General features: G+C 59.5%; 3 protein-coding genes across 4 annotated transcripts in view; 1 reads left to right on the top strand and 2 right to left on the bottom strand.

The window, feature by feature from the left end:
• LOC113995197 overlaps positions 1–20170 on the bottom strand; it is a 196712-nt gene that overhangs the window by 155855 nt on the left and 20687 nt on the right. The gene's annotated exons all lie outside the window — the stretch shown is intronic.
• RETSAT (retinol saturase) lies at positions 4211–11443 on the bottom strand. The gene is made up of 11 exons (XM_027734530.2): positions 11138–11443; positions 10213–10395; positions 9229–9473; positions 8502–8703; positions 7790–7987; positions 7573–7692; positions 6756–6894; positions 6497–6606; positions 6070–6236; positions 5433–5592; positions 4211–5014 (listed from the first exon to the last, which is right to left on the bottom strand). Exons 1-11 carry the CDS (start codon positions 11328–11330, stop codon positions 4869–4871), a joined length of 1863 nt encoding a protein of 620 aa, XP_027590331.1. The 5' UTR covers positions 11331–11443; the 3' UTR covers positions 4211–4868.
• Positions 12387–17861, top strand: ELMOD3 (ELMO domain containing 3). Of its 2 annotated transcripts, XM_039386385.1 has the most exons (10): positions 12387–12482; positions 12768–12837; positions 13126–13188; positions 13484–13575; positions 13674–13797; positions 14553–14675; positions 15251–15381; positions 15904–15980; positions 16064–16191; positions 16811–17861. In XM_039386385.1, exons 1-10 carry the CDS (start codon positions 12414–12416, stop codon positions 16978–16980), a joined length of 1047 nt encoding a protein of 348 aa, XP_039242319.1. In that variant the 5' UTR covers positions 12387–12413; the 3' UTR covers positions 16981–17861. The 2 variants fall into 2 exon arrangements, with proteins under 2 accessions (XP_039242319.1, XP_039242320.1); XM_039386386.1 differs by lacking the exon at positions 13674–13797 and having other exon boundaries at positions 14483–14675.

Here is a 20170-nt window from a genome sequence, read left to right as displayed (position 1 = left end):
CTGTGAAACGCTCCTGGATCCACTCCCTGACCTCCAGCCTGGATCCCAAGTGAACCCAACATGCAAACTGAAAACCACCCTCGGGTTTATTTTATCTGATCTTTTTTTGTTTAAAGCTTTGAATCTTGCGTGGCCTCGTGAGCAAACACCTGAACCTGTGCTGATCTCACAGCAGGTATTTTTCTTATGGGTAGGGCACCAGCCAAGCAAACACATCAGTTTTAACTCTCCAAGACAAAATTCCATAGTCTGGGGAGGTTTGTTTGGATTAAAAACCCATCGAAATGAGCGAGATGGCATTTGTAAGGTCAGAGCTCTTTGGGGTGAGAAAATCAGGGGGAGAAGCAAGTTTGGGTCCCTCCCAGAGCTGTGGAAGCCATGGGGGTGCTGCTGGGGAGGGCTCGGGTGTCACTGCACCATCCTGTGCCTAAATTGGAGGTTTCTGCTCTGCAGAGGGTCCCAGGTAAGATGTTCCCCTTGGCTTGTTAAACCCTCCCCCTGGTAGCTCTGGTGCTTCCAGATTGAGCCACTCACCTTCCCAGAGGGTTTTTCGGTTGGTTTTCATGTGACTTGTCCCTTTCTCTTCATGCGTGACAGGGAACAACCTGCTGCTCATCATTCCTTGGGCTTTTTTTCCCCCTCAGGATCCCTTTGCCCTGGGCCCTGAGGAGGGCAGGGGTCCCCAGCAGGTTGGGGGTGGAGTAGGACCTTCCCTTGACCCCTCGTAGGTGCCCCCGGCCTGGCACAAAACATTCCCTCCCTGTTCATGTGGGTCAGGGGACAGTGGAGGGGCAGGTGATGGTCCCCTCCCTGCAGGACCCTGCAGGATCTGCAAGGGCTGAGGAAGGACACACAGCCTGTGGGGTGAAAAGGAAGGACAGGGACATTGGCTGTGCCCTGGCCTTGCTTTGTCCTACTTTTTTTGCCAAAAGGAAACTTTTCTGGCTGGCATTGGTGCATCAGGAGCTCTCCCTTATCTGGACAGCAGGTGAACATCACAGCTGTCCAAGGAGAGGTGGGGAGTAGTCAGAGCTTCCATCTGGATCACACTCAGTCTCTGCCTTTGTGCTGTCACATTCCACAGAATCACAGAATCACAGAATGTGCTGAGTTGGAAGGGACCCACAAGGATCACTGAGTCCAACCCTCAGCCCTGCACAGGCCCATCCCCAAGAGTCACCCCCTGTGCCCCAGAGGATCAGCCAAACCCTCCTGCAGCTCTGGCAGCCTTGGGGCTGTGCCCACTGCCCTGGGGAGCCTGGGCAGTGCCCAACCACCCTCTGGGGGAAGAACCTTTCCCTGAGATCCAACCTGAGCCTGCCCTGGCACAGCTCCAGCCATTCCCTGGCTGCTGGCCCTGGTCCCCCCAGAGCAGAGCTCAGTCCCTGCCCCTCCTCTGCCCCTGCCCAGGCAGTTAAAACTGCACTGAGGTCTCCCCTCAGTCTCCTCTGCTCCAGCTGAACACACCAAGTGCCCTCAGTGTCCTCACACGGCTTCCAATCAAGGCCCTTCCTCATCCTCGTGGCCTCCTGTGGACATTCTCTAATGGCTCAATCTCTCCCTTCCATTGTGTCCCCCCAAACTACCCCAGTGTTGCAGGTAAGGCCGCCCCAGGGCAGAGCAGAGCGGGACAATCCCCTCCCTGGCCCCGGCCGGCCATGCTGGGCCTGATGCCCCCAGGACAGGGTTGGCCCTCCTGGCTGCCAGGGCACTGCTGACTCATATTCGACTCATATTCAACTTTCCACACCCACCCCTGGTTGAATTTTCCCCCGACAAGCCTGTGGGCAGAATGGCCACTGTGAGCTCCCTTGGGTCTGCTCCCTTGGGGTCCTTGGAGGCTCCCTGTGGGCCTTTACCCCCCCAGCCAAGAATTGTGGAATAGGTTGGGTTGGGAGACACCTTACAGACAACCCAGTTCCATCCCTTGCCATAGGCAGGGACACCTTCCACTATCCCAGGTTGCTCCAAGCCCCGTCCAGCCTGGCCTTGGACACTTCCAGGGATCCAGGGGCAGCCACAGCTTCTCTGGGCACCCTGTGCCAGGGCCTCCCCACCCTCACGGGGAAAAATTTCCTCCCAATATCCCATCTAACCCTGCCCTCTGGCAGTGGGAATCCATTCCCCCTTGTCCTGTCCCTCCATCCCTTGTCCCAAATCCCCCTCCAGCTCTTGGAGCCCCTTTAGGCACTAGAAGGGGCTCTCAGCTCTCCCTGGAGCCTTCTCCTCTCCAGGTGAACCCCCCCAGCTCTCCCAGCCTGACTCCAGAGCAGAGGGGCTCCAGCCCTCAGAGCATCTCCGTGGCCTCCTCTGGACTCGCTCCAGCAGCTCCATGTCCCTCTCATGTTGGGTCCCAGAGCTGGAGGTGGGATCTCACCTGAGTGGGGCACAGGGGCAGGAACCCCCTGCCCACACTGTGGGTGCCCAGAGCAGCCTCCCAGGACCTTTCCTGGGGCATCCCTGGCTGTCCCCACTCCCTGGCAGTGACAGGAATGCCCCAGGGGATGGTTCTGGGTGGTTTCTGGGATCTGGCTGTTTGCAGAGCTCACACTCTCTGCTGGTCCTGACCTGTCGCTGAATTACCAGTTTGCTCAGTGATCTAATCCTCTTTGCTGGATCAGCCTTCAAGCCTATTTCCAGGGCTCCTTTCCAGCATGGTCACACTATTCCCTGCTAAGGAACCATCTCTGGGTTTTATTTTTCCCCTACTCCATCACCAGCTCACAGCCAGGCTTCTCCCAGTCCTGCTCCCAGGGGTTTGCTGTCCCAAGTGTCACCGTGATGGGATTTAAAGTCACCTTTTATGGATTCATCTCTATCCATGTAGTGTCTGGGAGGAATATTTTCTCCCAGTGATGTCCTGTATCATGGCAAACAGTGTGATTTCAGCCCCAGTAGTCCAAAGGGTGCAAGCCACTGGGAGAAATGGGGACACTGGGAGTGACTGAGGCTCTGCTCTGAAGGAGGGACACATGTAGGGATGGTGGGAGGCTGGGACAGGTGGGTTTGCAGTGAGCAAGGAGGCTTCAAAATTGCTGAAAGCATCAAAAAAGAGGGATGGAGCATAAAAGAATTGGGATGGAGGGTTTTGGTGGGAAGCTGGGGAGTGAGGAATGGCCCAAAGAGGTACCAAAATCCACAATTAAAACAGATTTGTAGTGGCAGCAGCTTTAAACCTTGCGCTGTGCCTGTCCAGTTCTACCCAAATCAAGCAAAAAGGGGAAATTCTCATCCAGCAGCTGCATTACCTGAACAAAGATGTTTCTGGGGATTTTGGGGAGCACTGGGCTCTTCTCCCAGCACCGAATCTGGAAAATCTGTGTCAGTCTCACAAGCTTTGAGTCGCAGCCCAAGGTGGAGATGATGCTCTCAAAGGCCTTACCATGCTCACAGCAGAGCCCTGCAATGACGGGGCCACCTCAGGGTGTCATGGAGGGTGGGGGACCAGGAGGTGGGAGATGGGGATGGTTGGGCTTTGGGAAATCATGAAATTGTTTGGGTTGGAAAAGCCCTCTAAGATCATTGAGTCCAACTGTGTTGACAGTGGCCAAAGCCCAGCTTGGCCTCATGTCCTCACTGGGACATACTGGGGTGTCCCTTCAGATGGGGAGGTGGGCTCCAAACTCCCACAGGCCCCAGGCTGAGCCCCAGGTGCTCCTTTGGGAAGCCTGGGAGCAGATCCTGCTCAGCTGAGTGACGTAGCTCTGGTGTCCTCTCTGTCACCTGGGAGTGGGATGGCACCTGTGAGGCAGAGGGTGGGAGGGGGGCACAGCACCCCAGGCTCAGGCAGGAGAGAAAAAAAGGAGGATTTTTATCCTCCGAGGGGATGGTGGGGATGAGAGGGATGGGAGACGGAAACACCAGGAGCACCCGGGTGATCCTACACTGCCTTCCTTACCCTCTCCAAGTCTTTTCCCCCCCACTTCCAGGGAATTCTTCTTCCCAAGGCTGAGAATGGGGAAAACAGCCTCATCCAGCTTCCCCAGCCTTATTGCCCATCCCTGCCCACTCTAAGGATGTGACAGGGAGGTAAATCCACATGGGCCACTGGTTTTCCTCGGGTTCCCCATTTACAGCCTCTCTGTCATTATTCCTCCTCGAAACTGAGCAGTATAAGCCCCCAGCAATGGGGCTCTCCTTTCTCCTTCCCGTTCCCTTCCCCCTCACGTCACCCAGCCCTGCTGACCCATCACGAGGTACAAATCCCAGGATCATTATCACTATTTTATTTATTTATTTCCAGCCTCCTGTGCTTCCCTTCCAACCAGACAGGACTTTGACACTGTTCCCAAGCTTTTCCCAGGTGACAGAAGGACTTTTGTACTGCTCAAGGAGCAGCTGCTTGTGCCATCGATGCCTTGGGGCAACGGGGGAAGAGCAGCCCCCAAACACTGGGAATGTCGGGGCGTGGGGGTCCTGCTGCCCCCAGAAATGATTTTGGAAGCACTGGACAGCCCACAAGTACCATTGCTCTCAAACAGCTCTGGGGGCTGCAGGTGGAGGTTGATGCTCTTCTGATGCTCCACTGGTGGGATCCAGCAGCTCTGGGTGCTTGATGCTGTTACCTGCTGGTGCTGCCTGTTTTGGGGTTACTGTGACTTCTCTCCTGGCCATGGCTCTGTGGGGCAGCTCTTGGGGACCCTCTTCATGGCCAGAGACAAGCACTGGATGTGGTAGTGGAAGGGGATGTGTTTCAGGTGGGTGAGGTGCCAGACAATCTGGCTGGGAATGGGAATAGCATCTTCCTGGATTGAAATCCTTGGCTTTGCACGGAGATGGATCTGCTACAGGTGTGTGACAGTGGAGAATGCGGAGGTGGAGGTGATGTGGTGGCCAGTGGGGAGTCCCTGATGGTGGGACAGCAGGTGTTAGTTTCCCTTCTTGGCATTGGTGGCCTCCAAGCTTTTCTTCAGCCTCGCCAAGTCAACGTAGAGGTTGCGCTTGAGGATGCTGCTGGCGCAGATGATGGCTCCTTGCAGGGCTCCCATGAAGCCACCCAGGCACAAATCCTGCCCTGGAAGGAGGGAGCAGTGGCCACAGTCCCCCTGTGAGCAGCCCTCACTCCCCATTCTGTCCCAGCCGACCACAAATGCTGGTTTGAGCATCACCTTCCCCACCTTCCAGCTGCCCCCACACCATCCCTGGGGTCTGAACCCACAACCCCCTCCCTCTTTGACCCCTTCCTTCTCCCCAGCAGGAAAAGGGCCTCATCCTGCCCCATTCTGCACTGGGCAAGGAGACAACCCCACAGAGCTGGAGGAGCACAGCCCTTTCCTCCTCCCCTTGGGACTGTGGAACTCCACTTTTCCAGCAGCCCTTCCACTGCTCCACAGCACTGCAGTGGCTCTTCCCTTCAGGATCGGAGGTTTTCTGCCCCCACACCCCGCTCCCCCAGAGCTGTCCCCATCTGAGGACACTGCTGGCCCTGTCACCTGTCAGGTAGAGGTTGGGGACAGCCGTCTGTGCCCGCACAGCAGCCATGACCTCGGCCTGCAGGCGGGGGATGCTGTGGTCAGTGCCGTACACCTCCCCGCGGGGGCTGCCGATGTAGTGCTGGTTGGTTAGGGGTGTCCCGCCCGAGAGGTACTCAACCTGCAGGGGTAGGGGAACAGGGTGGTCTGCAGGGTACCAGGACAGTGGGGGGGAAGCCCTGTGCTCCAGAAAGCTGTTTTTGGGGAGTATGGGCTGAGATGAGTTCCCTCACAGACCCTTGGGTGGTGGTTCTGCCCAGGTTTGGTTCTGAAGGACCATCCTGGGACAGTTGTCCAGGTCTGCCCAGGTTGGACAGGGCTCGGAGCAACCTCATCTAGTGGAATGTGTGTCTGCCCATGCAGGGGGTCGAACGGGATGAGCTTTAAAGTCCCTTCCCACCCAAAGCACTTCATGGTCCCAGGACCACTCACTCCTGCACTCTGAGGAGGCAGCAGTGATGGGTTAGTGAGATGCTGGAGCTCATGTCCAGCAGGTTCAGCCCCAGCTCCAGTGTTGGGTGTGTAGAGGGGACCCAGAGAGGAGCTGGAGGACCCCTGACACCCAAGTTTAGGACCTCCAAACCCCGAGTTTCCTCACCCTGCCCTCAATGCGGGGGTAGAGCTTGTAGACAGTCTGCATGACAGCGTCCACAAAGGTCTTCTTCAAGTCCTCGTAGTCATCACCCCTCTTGTGGACCTGCTTGTCCTTCCACTCCTCAAACCACTCGTACCTGGCGAAGGTGACGATGGCCAGCGTGGATTTACCTGCGGGAGGACAAGGACGGGGCACTTATCCCTCTGCCCACACTCACCCCACTCTGCTGCCCCAAACCCAGGGGATGTCCCCAGGTCTTTGGGGTTCCGTGTCCTTCATCCAGGTATCTCAAAGGCTGCACTCCATGAGCCACCTGCTCAGCAGCTTTGACCATAGATAGCTGAGCAGAAACTCCTTGCTGGATGTCACCAACCCCCAACAAGAGTTTTGGAGCCCCTCACAAGCATTTGTGGTTGGGCTTCAGCCTCACCTGGGTGTCTCATTTCCCAGGTGGGGTCCTTGGACGAGGGGCAGGTGACAAAGAGGAAAGGCATGTTCTTGGCAGCTTCTTCTCTGGATGAATCCAGGTAGCTCTTCATGCTGCAGGGAGATGCAAGGGTCGAGGTGGGGTTCGGTGCATACCTTTGCCTGAATCCTCATTACACCTGAATCCCTGTTTTCCGAGTCACTGCCCGGGAATTCATCTCCTTATGCTCAATGAAGCAGGTCCAAGGTGAAGCCAAACCTACATTCCATCCAAGTCACTCCCTGGGTACATGAAGTAGTTGGTGGGCTCCAGTCCCAGCTCTTCCCTTGAGCCGTTGAGGCCGACAAAGACGGTGAGACAGCCCTCGCCGTGGGCCACCAAGCGCAGCTGGGACTGGATCTCTGCCACAGGGAGAGAAAAAGGGCAATCAGTCTTTTCTGGGGAAAATCAGGCTTTTCTAGGATCCTCTGCTATGAAGTGGTTTCTCCAATCCTGACCCCCTCCCACCAAACCCTGCCCTTCCCACCTGCCCACCCGTCCCCATTCCCACCCAAGTGTGCCCCTTCCACCCAGTTGTGCCTCTTCCACCCATCCACGCCCTCTTCCTACCCACCTGTTCCCCCTTCCCACACACCCACCCAACCATCTCCATTCCTGCTGGTGCCCCTTCCACCCAGTTGTGCCCTTTCCCATCCACCCCGTCCCCTTCCACCCCACCATCCCACTATGCCCCCATCCATGCCCCTTCCACCCACCCTTGCCCCTTCCAGCAGATTTTTTGGCAGCTCTAAACCCAACTTCAGGTGGACATTCCACCAGCTTCCACAAATTTCAAGGCCCTACACTGTGCTTTTTAGGGAATCCTCGCACCCAACCAGGACTTTGCTAACTACGGCCAATTCTGGCTGATTAATTTAGGCCTAATTAAAACCCCTGTGAAGAAATGAGTGGCCAGGGACGTGTTTTTAGGGCTGTGGCACAGGAACAATTTAACATTAAATCAAATGTTAATTGATAAATCCGCTTTGGGATGAAGCTTAGGACAGGATTAACGCTGTAACCCTGCCAGGGCCCGGTACCTGGCAGGGCCTGCGCCTCCGGTGGCAGCAGCTTCTCATAGGTGTTGAATATCCCAGCATCCGAAATGACTATGGGAGCGTAGATGTTCACCAGATCTTGGCCTTTTTTGACACTCACACCTGGGAGGGAAAATCCGGAGCGGGAGGAGCGGTGCTGGTGAAGGGACCCCCCCGCGCCGGGGAGCGACCCCGCGCCCTATCCCGTGCCGGTGCTCACCGCAGGCTCTGCCCTGGGAGTCCAGCAGGATCCTCTCCACTGGTGCCTTCCCAAACACGTTGCCTCCGGCTTTCCGGATCACGGAAATGGTGTGGAAGGCGATTTCCCCGGAGCCGCCTTTGGGGTACCACGCACCGTGGAGGAAGTGGTCCACCAGGATGCTGTGCATGGAGAAGCTGACCTTGGAGGGGATCACACCTGGAAAAAGGGGGAGCCAGGATGGGTTTGGGCCAAATCACGGGTTTGGGGCTTATCCTAAAGGGTTTAGCATGAGGAACACCATAGACATGACACTGGGAAGAAGGAGGGATGCAGGTGAGGAACTTGGAGGAGCGGGGAGGACGTTGGGCACGGGCGTCCCTGTGGCAAAGCCTGCGGTCACCAACCCAACCAAGTCGTGGCGGACCATGAGCAAAGCCCTGGGCGATGGGATGGAGGCAAGGGGGAGGTTCGGGGGTTCCAAGTGGGGACATTCCCTTGTACAGGACCGATGCTGCCCTACTGGGAAGGTGAAGGACGTGGAGGGAACGAGATGGAGACGAGCAACAGGGACACGTGGACAACCCACCAGTGACTTGGGGACAAGGATACTGGTGGAGCACCCACCACGCAGCAGCCCTCCCCCACACATGGGAAAAAGGGGTTTCTTGCCTTTTTTTTTTGTTTGTTTCTAAAGGGTTTGACGCCACCTTGGAGCCTCCTGGTCACCTACCATAGGTGGGGAAGAGGTAGCTGAGGACAGCCCGGAGCTCAGGGTTGGGGGTCAGACCCTCCACCACCTCCTTGAGGCTGCGCGAGGCCATGCGGGAGAAGGAGCAGACGCGCGGGAGGAGCCCGGACCAGCACAGGAGCCTTGCCAGGAACTGCGGGAGCATCTTCAGGATGCCTATCAGCATGACCCCACGGCTGGTGCTCTGCGGGGGGAGCGCGGGGTCAGCGGGGCCACGCTTGGGACACACCCCAAAGTACTTTTTTCCCCTTAAATTCACTGCTGGGCATCCTGGGGAGCTGTGGACAAGGGGAGCGCTAGCTCCCCAGAGAAGCTTCCCCCCCAAAAATCTCCCTTCAAAAAAGCTCCCCCTAAAAAAGCTCCCTATAAAAACTCCCCCAAAAAAGCTCTCCCCCAGTCAGAAAAACTCTGCTCAAAAGCTCCCCCATAAAACTCCTCCAGAAAGGTCCTCCCAAAAAACTCCCCCAGAAAGCTCCATAAAAAAAGGTCCCTCAAAAAATGTCCCCCCAGAAAATCTCCCCAGAAAGATCTGTGACGCTGGGGTTTTGAGGCAGGAAAGGGTGACTTTGGATGTGTTCCCCAACACTTTTGGGACAAGGCCATTATTCCCTGGGGGTACCCAATATCTGGGTGCCAGGGGGTTTCCCCTCTTTGTGTGATCCTCTGGATCCAAACCCCCTTGTTTTATCCCACCTGGGTGCTCCTCTACCTTCACCAGCCGCTGGAACTCATCGATGGCCGCAGCTTCCCCAGGAAACTGCTCCTTCAGCTTCTGGAAATATTCCTGCTCCCCAGAATGGATGTGGTAGGTCCTGCCATCGCCCTGGGGGTCCCCCAAAACCACGGTATCGTAGACGGTCGGGAGCCGGGCCCACTCCAGCTGCCCATCCGTCAGCTGGTCCATCAGGAACCGCATCAGGGAGCTCTCCTGCATCTCCCCCACGTAGTGGATCCCTAAAAGAGACATTTTACTGGTTTTGTCCTCTTTTTTTCTTTATTTTTCCTTTTTCTTCCTTTATTTTCCCACTCCAGGATGCACCAAATGCACCTCTTGTTTATCCATCCCCTCCCCATCAACTCCATGTGGAAGGGAAAGGTAAAATCTGGGATACACTTGAGGTGAACAGTGCTCGCCATCACATTTTTATTTGGGAATCTGGGGAATTTTGTTACATTTTGGTATTTTTCCTGTTTTTTTCCACCCTGGGATGCACAGGACCCTCCTCTTGCTTTTCCATCCCCACCTCTGCAGCTCCCTGTGGAAGGGAAAGGGAAAATCCGGATACATCTGCCTCCCACTTGGGGTGGATGCTGCTTGCCGTGGTGTTTTTAATTGGGAATTTTGTTACACATCGTGATTTTTCATCTCTGCTGTAAATAATTAATCCTGGAGCTCTGGGAATACATAGAGCTGGACTTTGCCTCACTGCGAGGAGTTTTCCAGGGAGGTGCCAAGTTTGTCCTAAGGTGATATTCCTGGTGCTGAGAGTTCCATAGGGGCTGGATATGGGGAATTCAGGGGGGTTTGGTGTCCTTCAGCCAGAGAATTTTGGGGTGAAGAGCAGGCTTGTTTCACACAGGGTGGGTGCTGGGGCCCCCTTATCTGACCCCCAGTGGGTGTGATTCCCACCCCGAGTGTGTCCCAGCCCCCTCCTTTGGATCTGGGGGGGAATTTTGGAGCCCCAAATCGTACCGGTGTCAAACTCGAAGCCCTTCTCGGTGAAGGTGTGGCAGCAGCCCCCCAGCTTCCCGTGCTGCTCCAGCACCAGCACCCGCTGGCCGGTCTTGGCCAGGAGCACGGCTGCCGCCAGCCCCCCCACGCCGCTGCCCACCACGATGGCATCGAGCTGCGGGGGCACCTTCTCTGCCGAGAACACTGCGGGGACAGCGGGGTGTCAGCAAGGGAGGCACCCCTGGGGCACGGGGCACCCCCAAAACCACGGCACCACCACCCAGGGGGTGATGCCAGGCTGGGGGGTGTCACCCTCGGGGGGTCACACTGACACAGGGGTGACTCCGACGTTGGGGGGACAATGCCATGTTGGGGGGCTTCAGACTGACCCCACCCGGGGGGAGCAGTGCCACCCTGGGGGGTCATACTGACACGGGGGGGGACTCCAACGGTGGGGCGATGACAATGCCACACTGAGGGGTGTCAGACTGACATAGGGGGTGACACCACCCGGGGGGACAATGCTACCCTAGGGGGTCATACTAACATAGGGGGGGACTCCGGCGCTGGGGGACAATGCCACCCTGAGGGGTTTCAGAGTGACAGAGGGAGTGACCCCACCCGGGGGAGGACAATGCCATCACCCTGGGGGGGGGTGTCATACTGACAGAGGGGGGGACTCCACATGGGGGAGGGACAATGCCACCCTGGGTGGCATTTTCAGACTGACACGGGGAGCTGACGCCACCCGGGGGGGGGGGACAATAACGCCCTGGGGCGTTGATGCTGCCCCAGGTGGAGATGCTGCCCCGGGGGGCCACGACAGCCCGGGGGGTGATTCCGCTCCAGTGGCAATGCCGGGGCGATTAATGCTACCCCGGCGGGTGACACCGCCCTGAGGGGTCAATGCTGTCCCCGGGGTCGATGCCCGCCGGGGGTCCCGTACCTGTCTTGACGACGCTCCTCCGCACAGCCTTGTCGGTGACGAGCGGCCCGGGCGGGCGGCGGCTGTCGGCGGCGAAGGGATTGCGGCCGCCCGAGACTTGCGGGAACAGGAGGAAGAGGACCGGGATGAGGAAGAGGAGGAGGAGGACGAGGAGAAGGAGGGGGACGAGATAGAGCAGCACCTGCAGCCACATGTTGCTGCGCCGTCCGGCGGAGCGGGAGCCGGGAACAGCGGGAATGGGAATAAGAGGGGCGAGGGGGACAAGGCCGATAAGGACGGTGGAAAAGGGGCACGGCACCGGCGCTGGGCGGGAGGACCGCGGGAGGGGCCGGCGTTGGCACTGGGAACTGGGAGTTGGAACCGAGTCACGGAAGCGGGTACTGGGGGCGGGCACTGGGATTCCTGGAGCTGGAACCAGGAAGCAGGCAGCGGCTGCTGCGAGCTGGCACTGGGAGCTGCAAGCAGGACGGAGGCACTAGGCACTGGGCACTGGGAGCCGGCACTGGGCACTGGGAGCTGGGTCTGGGAACTGGCACTGGGCACTAGGAGATGGGAAGGGGGCACTGGGAGCTGACACCGGGAGCTGGTAGTGGGATACTGGAAGTTGGGAGTGGCACTGAGAGCTCGGACCGAGCACTGGGAGCTGAGACTGGGTACTGGTCCCGGGGACTGGCCACCCCCGCCCCAGCGCCTGTAGCCCCGCCCCACTGTCCCCAGTCCCCGCCCCTCGGTCAGAGTTCCGCCCTCTGTGCATGGCCCCGCCCCCATAATAGCCCCACCCTCTGGTCCCGCCCGTCTCCGTTCCCGCGCTCTGGCCCTCGCGCGCCCCCGTCACCGCCCCGCGCGGTGCACGCCGGGAGTTGTAGTCCCTGTCTCACCCAGCGAGCGGCGGCGGGGACTCCAGCTCCCGGCGTGCAGCGCGGCCGCGCCTGCGCACTGCGGCGGCGCCGGGCCGAGAGGAGTCCCGCGGGGTCAGGGCGGGAACGGGACCCCCGGGAGGGGCTTTGGGGGGGCCCTGAGGGTCCCCGAGGGACCCGGGGCGGGCTCCTGGGGGACTAGGAGGGGATCTGGGGGGGGGCTGGGAGAGACCTGGGGGGTGCTCCTGAGGGGCTGGAGGGGGGCACTGGGAGGCCAGAGGAGGCTCCTGAGGGTGCCCGCGGGGGGCTGGGGGGTCCCGAGTGGGCTCCTGCGGGGCCGGGGTGGTCCTGGGGGGTGTCAATCTCCAGGACCCTCCTCCCCACCTCCTGATCTCCGCCCCGCTCTCCTCCCGCAGGGCATGAGCGGCGCCGGGGGCTCGGAGCGGCCGGAGCAGCGGCCGGAGCGGCGGCCGCGCGTGTTTCCCCCGGCAAGTCCCTGCCCGTGCGTGTCCGGCCGGAGCCCCCCGGCCGAGCCCCCGGGGGCCTCCTCACCTCAGGGGTTCCAGCCCCCCATTCCCCCTCACCTCTCGATTGTATCCGTGTAAAATCATCTTGGGGGCACAACCGCCCCCCGAAACCCTCTTCCGAAGGAGCCTGAGCCGCCTTCCAGTGGGGCACAGGGGCGGTTCCCGGGGGGAATCCTCGGGGTTTGGGTCGGTTGGTGTCTGGGGTCTGTCCCGGGAGGTGACACTGGTTTCCTCTCTCCCCCCCAGATCCCAGCTCTGGGGCAGGATGGGGTCCTGCAGGCGCTGGTGCTTGGAGAGGGGCAGTGCTCGGACCCTGGTGAGCTTCTCCTGCTTCTCTTGGATCAACCCCTGTGTTTCCTGGTGGGAAGGTCACCGGGGGGGCTGGGAAGGACCCCAGGGATCCAGCGGGGAGGTCTCAATCAAATCCATTTGGTCCCAGCTTGTTCCCCAAGACCACCCAAGATAAACCTTGCAGTTGGGATTTTCCCTGGAAAAGGGGAAATCCAACTCCAGGATGTGCTGGGGGGTGTTGGGGGAAGGGAGCAAATCCCCCATCCCGTGTCTCCCACCCGGATCTGACCCTTGTGCTCCTCCCCTCGGGCAGGGATCAGCGAGGAGCAGCTCCGGGCCCAGGAGGAGTGGGAGGCTCTGGAAGAGATCCAGTCAGGTACTGGGAACAACGGGGGCCTGGCAGCTGAAAAGGTCTGGGGAGGAGGGAAGGACCTGGATCCCGGAGGGCAGGATGGGTAGGGGAGCACCTGGGGGAGTTATTTGGGGGTGGAGGGGCGGGAGGGGGTAGGAGACTCCCTGTTTTACCCCTGTTCCCCATGGCTCCACCCTCCTGGGGATCACTCTGGGGGGTCAAGAGTCACTGGGGGTTCAAGGGTCACTCAGGGGGAGCAGGGGTCATTGGGGGCCAGGGGTCACCGGGGGGGTCTAACCCCCTCCCTCTCTCCCTGCAGGGTTGGGGGGCACCTCGCCTGTGCCCCCTCCCCCGATTTCCTTCGCGGAGGCGCTGCAGCACTTCCAGAGCTCCGGGCTCTCCCAGAGCCGGGTACGGCCCGGGGGCAGGGCAGGAATTAGGGCTGGGGGGCACCCAGCCCCCCTCCCCCCGGGGGCTCAGCCCTGACGGGTCTGGGGTCTCTCCCGCAGAGGAAGGTCCGGGGGCCAGGGTGCCGGGGGGGCCTGTCCGTGCTGCTGCGCTGCCTCGGGGGGCCCCCCCGGCTCCGGCCACAGCTCCGGGGGGAGCGGGAGCTGGTGCTGGCCATGGCACAGTGTGAGTGGCCCCGGGTCCCCTCTGCTCCCGGCTCTGGGGAGCGCTGGATCTCATCCCCCTGCTTGTTCCCTATGGACACGGCTCCGGGCAGGATCCCCCCAGCCCCTCCTGCCCCTCAGTCCGTGCACAGATGGGATGGGACGGGATGGGATGGGAATCCCCCAGTCCCTCAGCATGGGGGGGTCATGTCTGCCCATCCCAGGGGGTCCCACACAGGGAAACCTTGGGACTGTGGGTTTGGGGGCTGAGGGGCCATTTTAGGGCACCAAGGGGGTTTTGAAGGTGCCAAGTGGTATTTTTTAGGTGCCGGGGGGCATTTTTGAGGGGGCTGTGGTTGGGGTTTGAGCACCAAAGGTCATTTTTTGGGCACTGTGGGATTTCTTAGAGTGTCGGAGGTGTTTTTTGGGCACGAGGGGGTGTTTTTAGCTGCTGCAGGGTGTTGTTTGGGTGCCAAGATGCATCTTTTGGGTGCTGAGGGCTGAGTTTTGGGTAGCCATGGGGTGTTTTTTCTGAGCCAAGGGGCGTCTCTTGGGGAGCTGTGGGTATTTTTAAGGTGGTTTTGGGCTCTGGGGTGGGTTTTTGGAGGATGTGCTGTTGTTTGAGGCGCTGAGGGGCATTTTGGGGGCAGCGGGGGTGTTTTTGGGGTACTGAGGGCTGGTTTTGGGTGCCGGGGGGTGTTTTTTAGATCCCAGGGGTGTTTTTAGCCACGTGGGGTGTTCCCTCCCCCCGGGGTGTCCCTCCCCCCCCCCTGCCAGGCGCCCTGGATGACTCGGAGTGGGTGCACATGCGGATCCTCCAGACCATCTACCGGCAGCTGACGCGCTCCCGCCGGGGCTGCCCCCGCTATGGGACACACTGGGAGGAGCTGGGATTCCAGGGTAGGACTGGCAACGAGCTCTGGCCATTCCCAAACTCCACCTGAACCTCCCCTGGAGCAGCTCTGTCCTATCCCAGCTCCCTCAGCCACTCCCTGTGCTCCAGCCCTATCTCCATTGCCCTTCCCTGGAAACGCTCCAGCACCTCAGTGTCCTTCTGGGACCCCAAAATTCATCCCAGGATTTGAGGTGCAGCCTCACCCCAATCCTCACACTCCTCTCCATATGCCTACAAAATTCCCAAGGGCACCCTCAATTCCTTTATTCATAAAGATAGTAAGTCAAACTGGCCCCAGTACAACTGGACTACTTGGCCAGGTCATCCCAGTACCATGTGCCTAAAAAAGCTGGTAATTCCTGGAAAAGTATGGGAGCAGGAGTGTATCAGGGGGAGCAGGGTTGGTTAATGCCCAGGTGAGTGAGGTGGTGGCCCCATTAGAGACATTCCCTGGAAGCTTTCCCTCCAGAAAGGGAATCCCCAGGATTCCTGTACCCTGGAAGTGCGGTGACAGGGAATAAACAGCCCATGGAATGGGAAGGTGACAGGGAGTGACTCCATGCTGTCCGTGCCCCCCCAGGTGTGGATCCTGGGACCGACCTGCGTGGGACAGGAATGCTGGGGCTGATGCAGATCCTGTTCTTCGTCCTGGACTCCCGAACATTGTCGCTGGCCAGGGAGATCTTCCAGCTCTCCCAGCATGAAACCCAGGCACGGCCTTCCCCCTCCTCCCTGCGGGGGGATCTCCCTTGGAATTCCCAGTGCTCCGGGAAAGGGAAGAACAAGAACCTCTCCAGGGATTTTTTTGGGATGCTGAACGCCCTCAGGCTGGTGAGGGGAGGAAGGTGGTGCCCAAAGAGCCCTGATCCAGGCTGGAGCTGAGCTCCAGGTACTGGATTTGTGCTGGGAATGGGATTTTAAAGATTTGATCCTGGCTTAGAGTAGGATAAAAGGGCTGGAGAGTTGGGCAACAGGAAAATGGAAGTGAGTGGAGCCTGTCTCCTTAAATTCCACATTTTAGTCCAGGTTTAAGCCTGGGATACGAGCTCGGCTCAACCGTCAGCATCCATCCGAGCCTGGATCCACAGAGCTGTTATCCCAGTACGTGGGTCTGTCACCCATCCCGTGGGTTTGGGGCCACACAGATCTGGTGTCAAAGGGTTGGAGGTGCCAGAGGGGAGGAGGGTTTTCCATCTGAGCTGCAATAACGCCGGAATTCTGGTTCTCTTGCAGAATTTTCCCTTCTGCATCATGTCCGTGAACATCACCCGGATCGTCATCCAGGCGCTGCGGGAGGAGCGGCTCTCCCGGTGAGGGGGGGCTGCTCTGGCCTCTCAAACCGCATCCAGGGCCCCTCCCGGCATGTGGCCAAGCCCCTCTTCCTGTTTTCCAGGGAATGCAACCGCCGGCAGCAGGTCATTGGGGTGCTAAACGACCTCTATGCCGCTGCCTTCCTGCAGCTCTTCCGCCTCTGGAAGCGGCAGTGCGGGACTGTCGCTGACGCCGGGTCCTTCCTCAAGGGTTTGTCTTCCCGGCTTTTCCTTCTCCTTATTTTCCCTGGGAAAACAACCCCAGGACAACCTGAAGACCCCCCGCTGTGTTCGCAGTGCATCCGAGCCCAGTTCCAAGGGCTGTAATGCCCAAGAAGCCCAAACATTCCTCATTTAATCCTCACACTGAGGTTTTTCACAATATTTCCCTATCCCAGTGCTCCAAGGGGTTTTTCCTCTCCCCCATTTTCCATGTCAGAGGGATGCTGTGCCAGGGTGGCTTGGGGTGGGTGACATGTGGGGACGTTCCCTTCTCCCCAGGCTCACACAGAGCCATAGCTTAACCCCAGTCCATGAGTTATTTATTCCAGAGGGGATTGGTGTCCACAGAGCTAATGGATCCCCCGGAAATGGGGATCCACCTGGCACTGCTGAGTTCCGGCTTTGTCCCATCTTCCCTGGATTCCAGTCCCAGGGGGTCAGGCTGGTGCTGAGCTGGGGGTGGAGAGGAGCTTCCCATGCTCCCTCATCCCAAGGAAAACACGATTACACCCTTTCCAAGGGAAAACATTGGGATGCTGGGTCTGTTGGGCGTCTGACACCATCCAGGTATTGTTCCCCTCAACCTTTTTCCCCTCTGATCCTTTCAGAGCTGGAATTATCCACCAAAAAGAAGCCAAGGCAGTTGCTGAGGTCCCTGGAAGCCTATGTGAGCCACAGCCTTCGGCCTTTCTCCCCTCCCTCCTCTTCCTCCCAGATCCACTTCACTGGCATCTGTGACCCTGTGGTCGAGCTGGAGGGAGATTCCCGACTGATCTGACATGGAGCAGGATGCAGCACAGGGAATTCTGATGGCGGATCAGCCCTTGGAGGGGGACACACCAGTGTCTCCCCTGGTTTGGGGGCTTGGGAAGGGCCAGGAGAGGTCACAGAGCCAGGATTCACCTGCTCCAGGTGGAAATCTCTGGAGGTGAAGGAGGAAAAGGCAGTGGAAGGGGGGAGATTCCATGAACCCCCCAGCCTGGCACTGGGATAGTCCCTCCATCCATCCCAAGTGGAGGGTCCCCACTGTCCTTACCTTCCCCAGGTGGAGCTGAGGGTGGTGCTAGGCTCCTGGATCCCATCCCGGCTCCAGCAGCACCCAGGGTGAGGGTAACCCCCCTCTTTGGGCTGTGGAGGCTTCACTGGGGGCTGGGGGGGAGCAGGACCGGGGGGACAGTGTGGCCCCCCCAGCTGGGGACCCCCAGGGTCACCATGGGGTGTCAGCACCCAAAGAAGTTACTAAAGGGGGAAATGGTGGAAGAGTTTTGGATTTGGATTTGCTGCTGGATTCTGTGGGATCCAGAGGGGGGTGGTGAAGCAGGAGTGCCCGGAGCCCGATTTGGGGTGAAATAGGGGTGAAAAAGGTGCTGTAAAGGAGAGAAATGAGGGTTGAGAGCTGCAGGGAGGAGTGTTATCCCCTCTGGGAGCAGCTCTGTGCCAGTGCTTGGGAATGTTCCCAAACCCCTCAAAATGGGGAAAATTCCCCAAAGCCCAAGTCTGGAGAGAAATGAGGGCTTTGGGGGAGAGAAGTGGGGGCTGGTGGGAGAATGGAGCATCACGGCCCCCAGGCCCCCCAAAGTACAATGATTCCTGGGGGCTGGGAATGCTGCTGGATGGAAAAACATCCAATAAATGGGCAAAAAGGAGCCTAGAATTAGGGATTTGCCTTCCTGATTCTGAATTATTGTGGGAATTGGGATGGGGGGGAACCCTTTGGGGGTGTTTTGGGGCAGGGGTGAGGTGAGACTCTCACAGACCTGGGCTCGGTGAGGCTGGGGGGGAAGGCAGGTAGTTGGGGAGGGATGGGTGTGCCAGGAAGGGGTGGTGATGGGGGAAATGTAGGTGGGATGCAGTGACCGGGAAAGGATGTGGGTGCTGGGAAGGGACGTGGGTACCAGAGGGGAATGCAGGTACTGTGGAAGGGATGTGGGTGCTGGGGGAGGTGCCAGGGAGGGTTGCAGGTACTGGGAAGGGATGCAGGAGCAGGGGGTGGGGGGTGGGATGCAGGTACCAGGGAGGGATGTGGGTATCGGGGGATGCAGATACCAGGAAAGGGTCCCAATTCCCTGGGAGGTTGCAGGTGCTGGGGGGCAGGAGCAGAGCCCGGAGCGGGACCTGCCGGGGCTGATCCCCGTCTGTCCCCTGGTGCCACCCAGTTCCGCTCCAGGGCCAGGGCTCAGCACTCCCAACCCACTCCTCACTCCTAAAACCCCACGGAGACCGGAGACAACAGGACTGGCAGTGACAGGGACACTGGGACAGACATGGACACTGGGACAGCAGTGACAGGGACACTGGGACGGGGACCAGGACCTGCACCAACAGCAACAGCAGTCAGGAGTGACAGTGACACCAACAACGGCACTGGCACCGACGGTGGCAGCAGCACTGGGATGGGCAGTGCCAGTGACCCCAGGATAGGCACCAGCAGCAGCAGGAACAGGCTGTGACGTGGGGGCTGGGCAGCAGGGGTGCAGGCAGAGGTGTAGGCAGGGTACAGGCAGGGCATGGGCAGCACAAAGGACTGTGGGCAGGGGTATGGGCAGGACAGCACCAGTAGGGCCCAGCGGGCAGGGAGCAGGGGACTGCAGGCAGGGACCACAGGCAGGGCCATCAGACAGCATGTCGAGGGTCCCTCTCCTCCACTGCCCCACGCCCCTGTCCCCCTGCACCCCAGGCCACCCCTTAGTGCTGCCCCCCGCCCCCAGAGCCAGCAGGTCCATGGGGAGCCCCAGGGGCAAGTACTCGGTCCAAGTCACAGCTGCATCAGTGCCCCTGTCACCATCCTCATCCTCATCACCATCCTTGTCCTTGTCACCATCCCCATGCTGGTGGTCCTGGTCATGCTGTGGGTGCCCTGAAAACCACCTTGGTGGCCACTGTCATTGTCCTCAGCCAACGTGGTTGTGGGCTGCTGGTCCTTTGGGAGGACACAGTGTGAGGGGGCCCTGGCCTTGGATGGGCTCTTCTGCACAGACCCCCTGGCCTCCAGGGACTCCCTGGCCACCACAGACCCGAGGCCTCCATGAACCCTGCAGACCCCCTGGGCACCATAGACCCTCAGTCTGGGGGGATTTGAAGCCCCATGAGGTGATGAAGGAGTGATTTCTAGGCTGTCAGCCAACCCCACATATTACAAGTAGCTCTACAGGGGAGCAAACAAGGACAATTGTCCTCAGGAACCCTCCCGTGGTGAGCGGGGACCCCGATGTGCTGATTGGACCATCCCCCAGGGAAGTCTGTGCTTCCCTGGGGCCTGGGTAAGGAACATTCCTGGTCTGGTCTGGTCTGTCTGGCTGACTGTCCCCCTCCAGGAGTTGTCCAGGTTGGCAGTGATGAGACTGAAGGGAGAAGCCCAAGGACACTTATAGGGACTTTAGGGCATGGGGGCAGCTGGCCAAAGGAGGAGGTGCCCAGCTCGTGCTCTCAGCTCCCCCAGCACCAGGGCAAGTACTGAGAGGGGCAGGAAAACTGCCCTGATGGATCCATGGCAGAGGCTGCTGCCATGGGCGGCATTTGGCGGTTTGACCCTGGGGTGGTTTAGGTGGCCCTGGACCTGCTGGGAACAGGCTCCACCTGTCCCGGGGGGGAAAAAGGTTCTGGGCCATGAGCGGGTGGAGCTGATTGAAGGGGCTTTTCACCGGGTTTGGAGGGGAAAGAGGATAAGCCCAGGCTGGGCAGAGATGAGCCTGGGGGCATCAGGCTGGTGTTGGGGGTGAGAGTCCAGCTCAAGAGCAGCTGCACCATGTACAGGAGCCACAGAGCAGCAGGAGAGCTCTGAGGTAGCTACCATCACAGAAGGGTGGGGGGATGATGGGCATGACCTCAGTGCTGCCCTGGATGGCTCTGAGCTCCTCAGAAGGAGGTGCTGGGGTGGCTCGGCAGGTCAGGGGGTGCTTCTGCTGTGCTGAAATCATGAGATGAAGGTGATAAGGCTGTGGGCAAAGATCGGGGAAGGGCTGCAGGGT

The sequence above is a fragment of the Pipra filicauda genome, unplaced genomic scaffold, assembly GCF_003945595.2.
Source record: "Pipra filicauda isolate LSUMZ 115617 unplaced genomic scaffold, ASM394559v2 scaffold480_size458065_pilon, whole genome shotgun sequence".
Taxonomy (NCBI): Eukaryota; Metazoa; Chordata; class Aves; order Passeriformes; family Pipridae; genus Pipra; species Pipra filicauda.
The sequence above is the reverse complement of the archived record's forward strand: the minus strand, read 5'-3'. Positions and strand labels throughout refer to the sequence as shown.

Bases quoted from the DNA above. Each gene is read 5' to 3' on its own strand.
- RETSAT (XM_027734530.2), bottom strand. From the start codon at position 11,330: ATGTGGCTGCAGGTGCTGCTCTATCTCGTCCCCCTCCTTCTCCTCGTC. The intron at 9,474-10,212 runs GTACGATTTGGG...TGTCTCTTTTAG, and splicing joins GGGCTTCGAGTTTGACACCG to GGATCCACTACGTGGGGGAG. The intron at 5,593-6,069 runs GTGAGGAAACTC...CTACCCCTGCAG, and splicing joins ACCCCCGCATTGAGGGCAGG to GTTGAGTACCTCTCGGGCGG.
- ELMOD3 (XM_039386385.1), top strand. From the start codon at position 12,414: ATGAGCGGCGCCGGGGGCTCGGAGCGGCCGGAGCAGCGGCCGGAGCGG. The intron at 12,838-13,125 runs GTGAGCTTCTCC...CCCCTCGGGCAG, and splicing joins GGGGCAGTGCTCGGACCCTG to GGATCAGCGAGGAGCAGCTC. The intron at 13,189-13,483 runs GTACTGGGAACA...CTCTCCCTGCAG, and splicing joins TCTGGAAGAGATCCAGTCAG to GGTTGGGGGGCACCTCGCCT.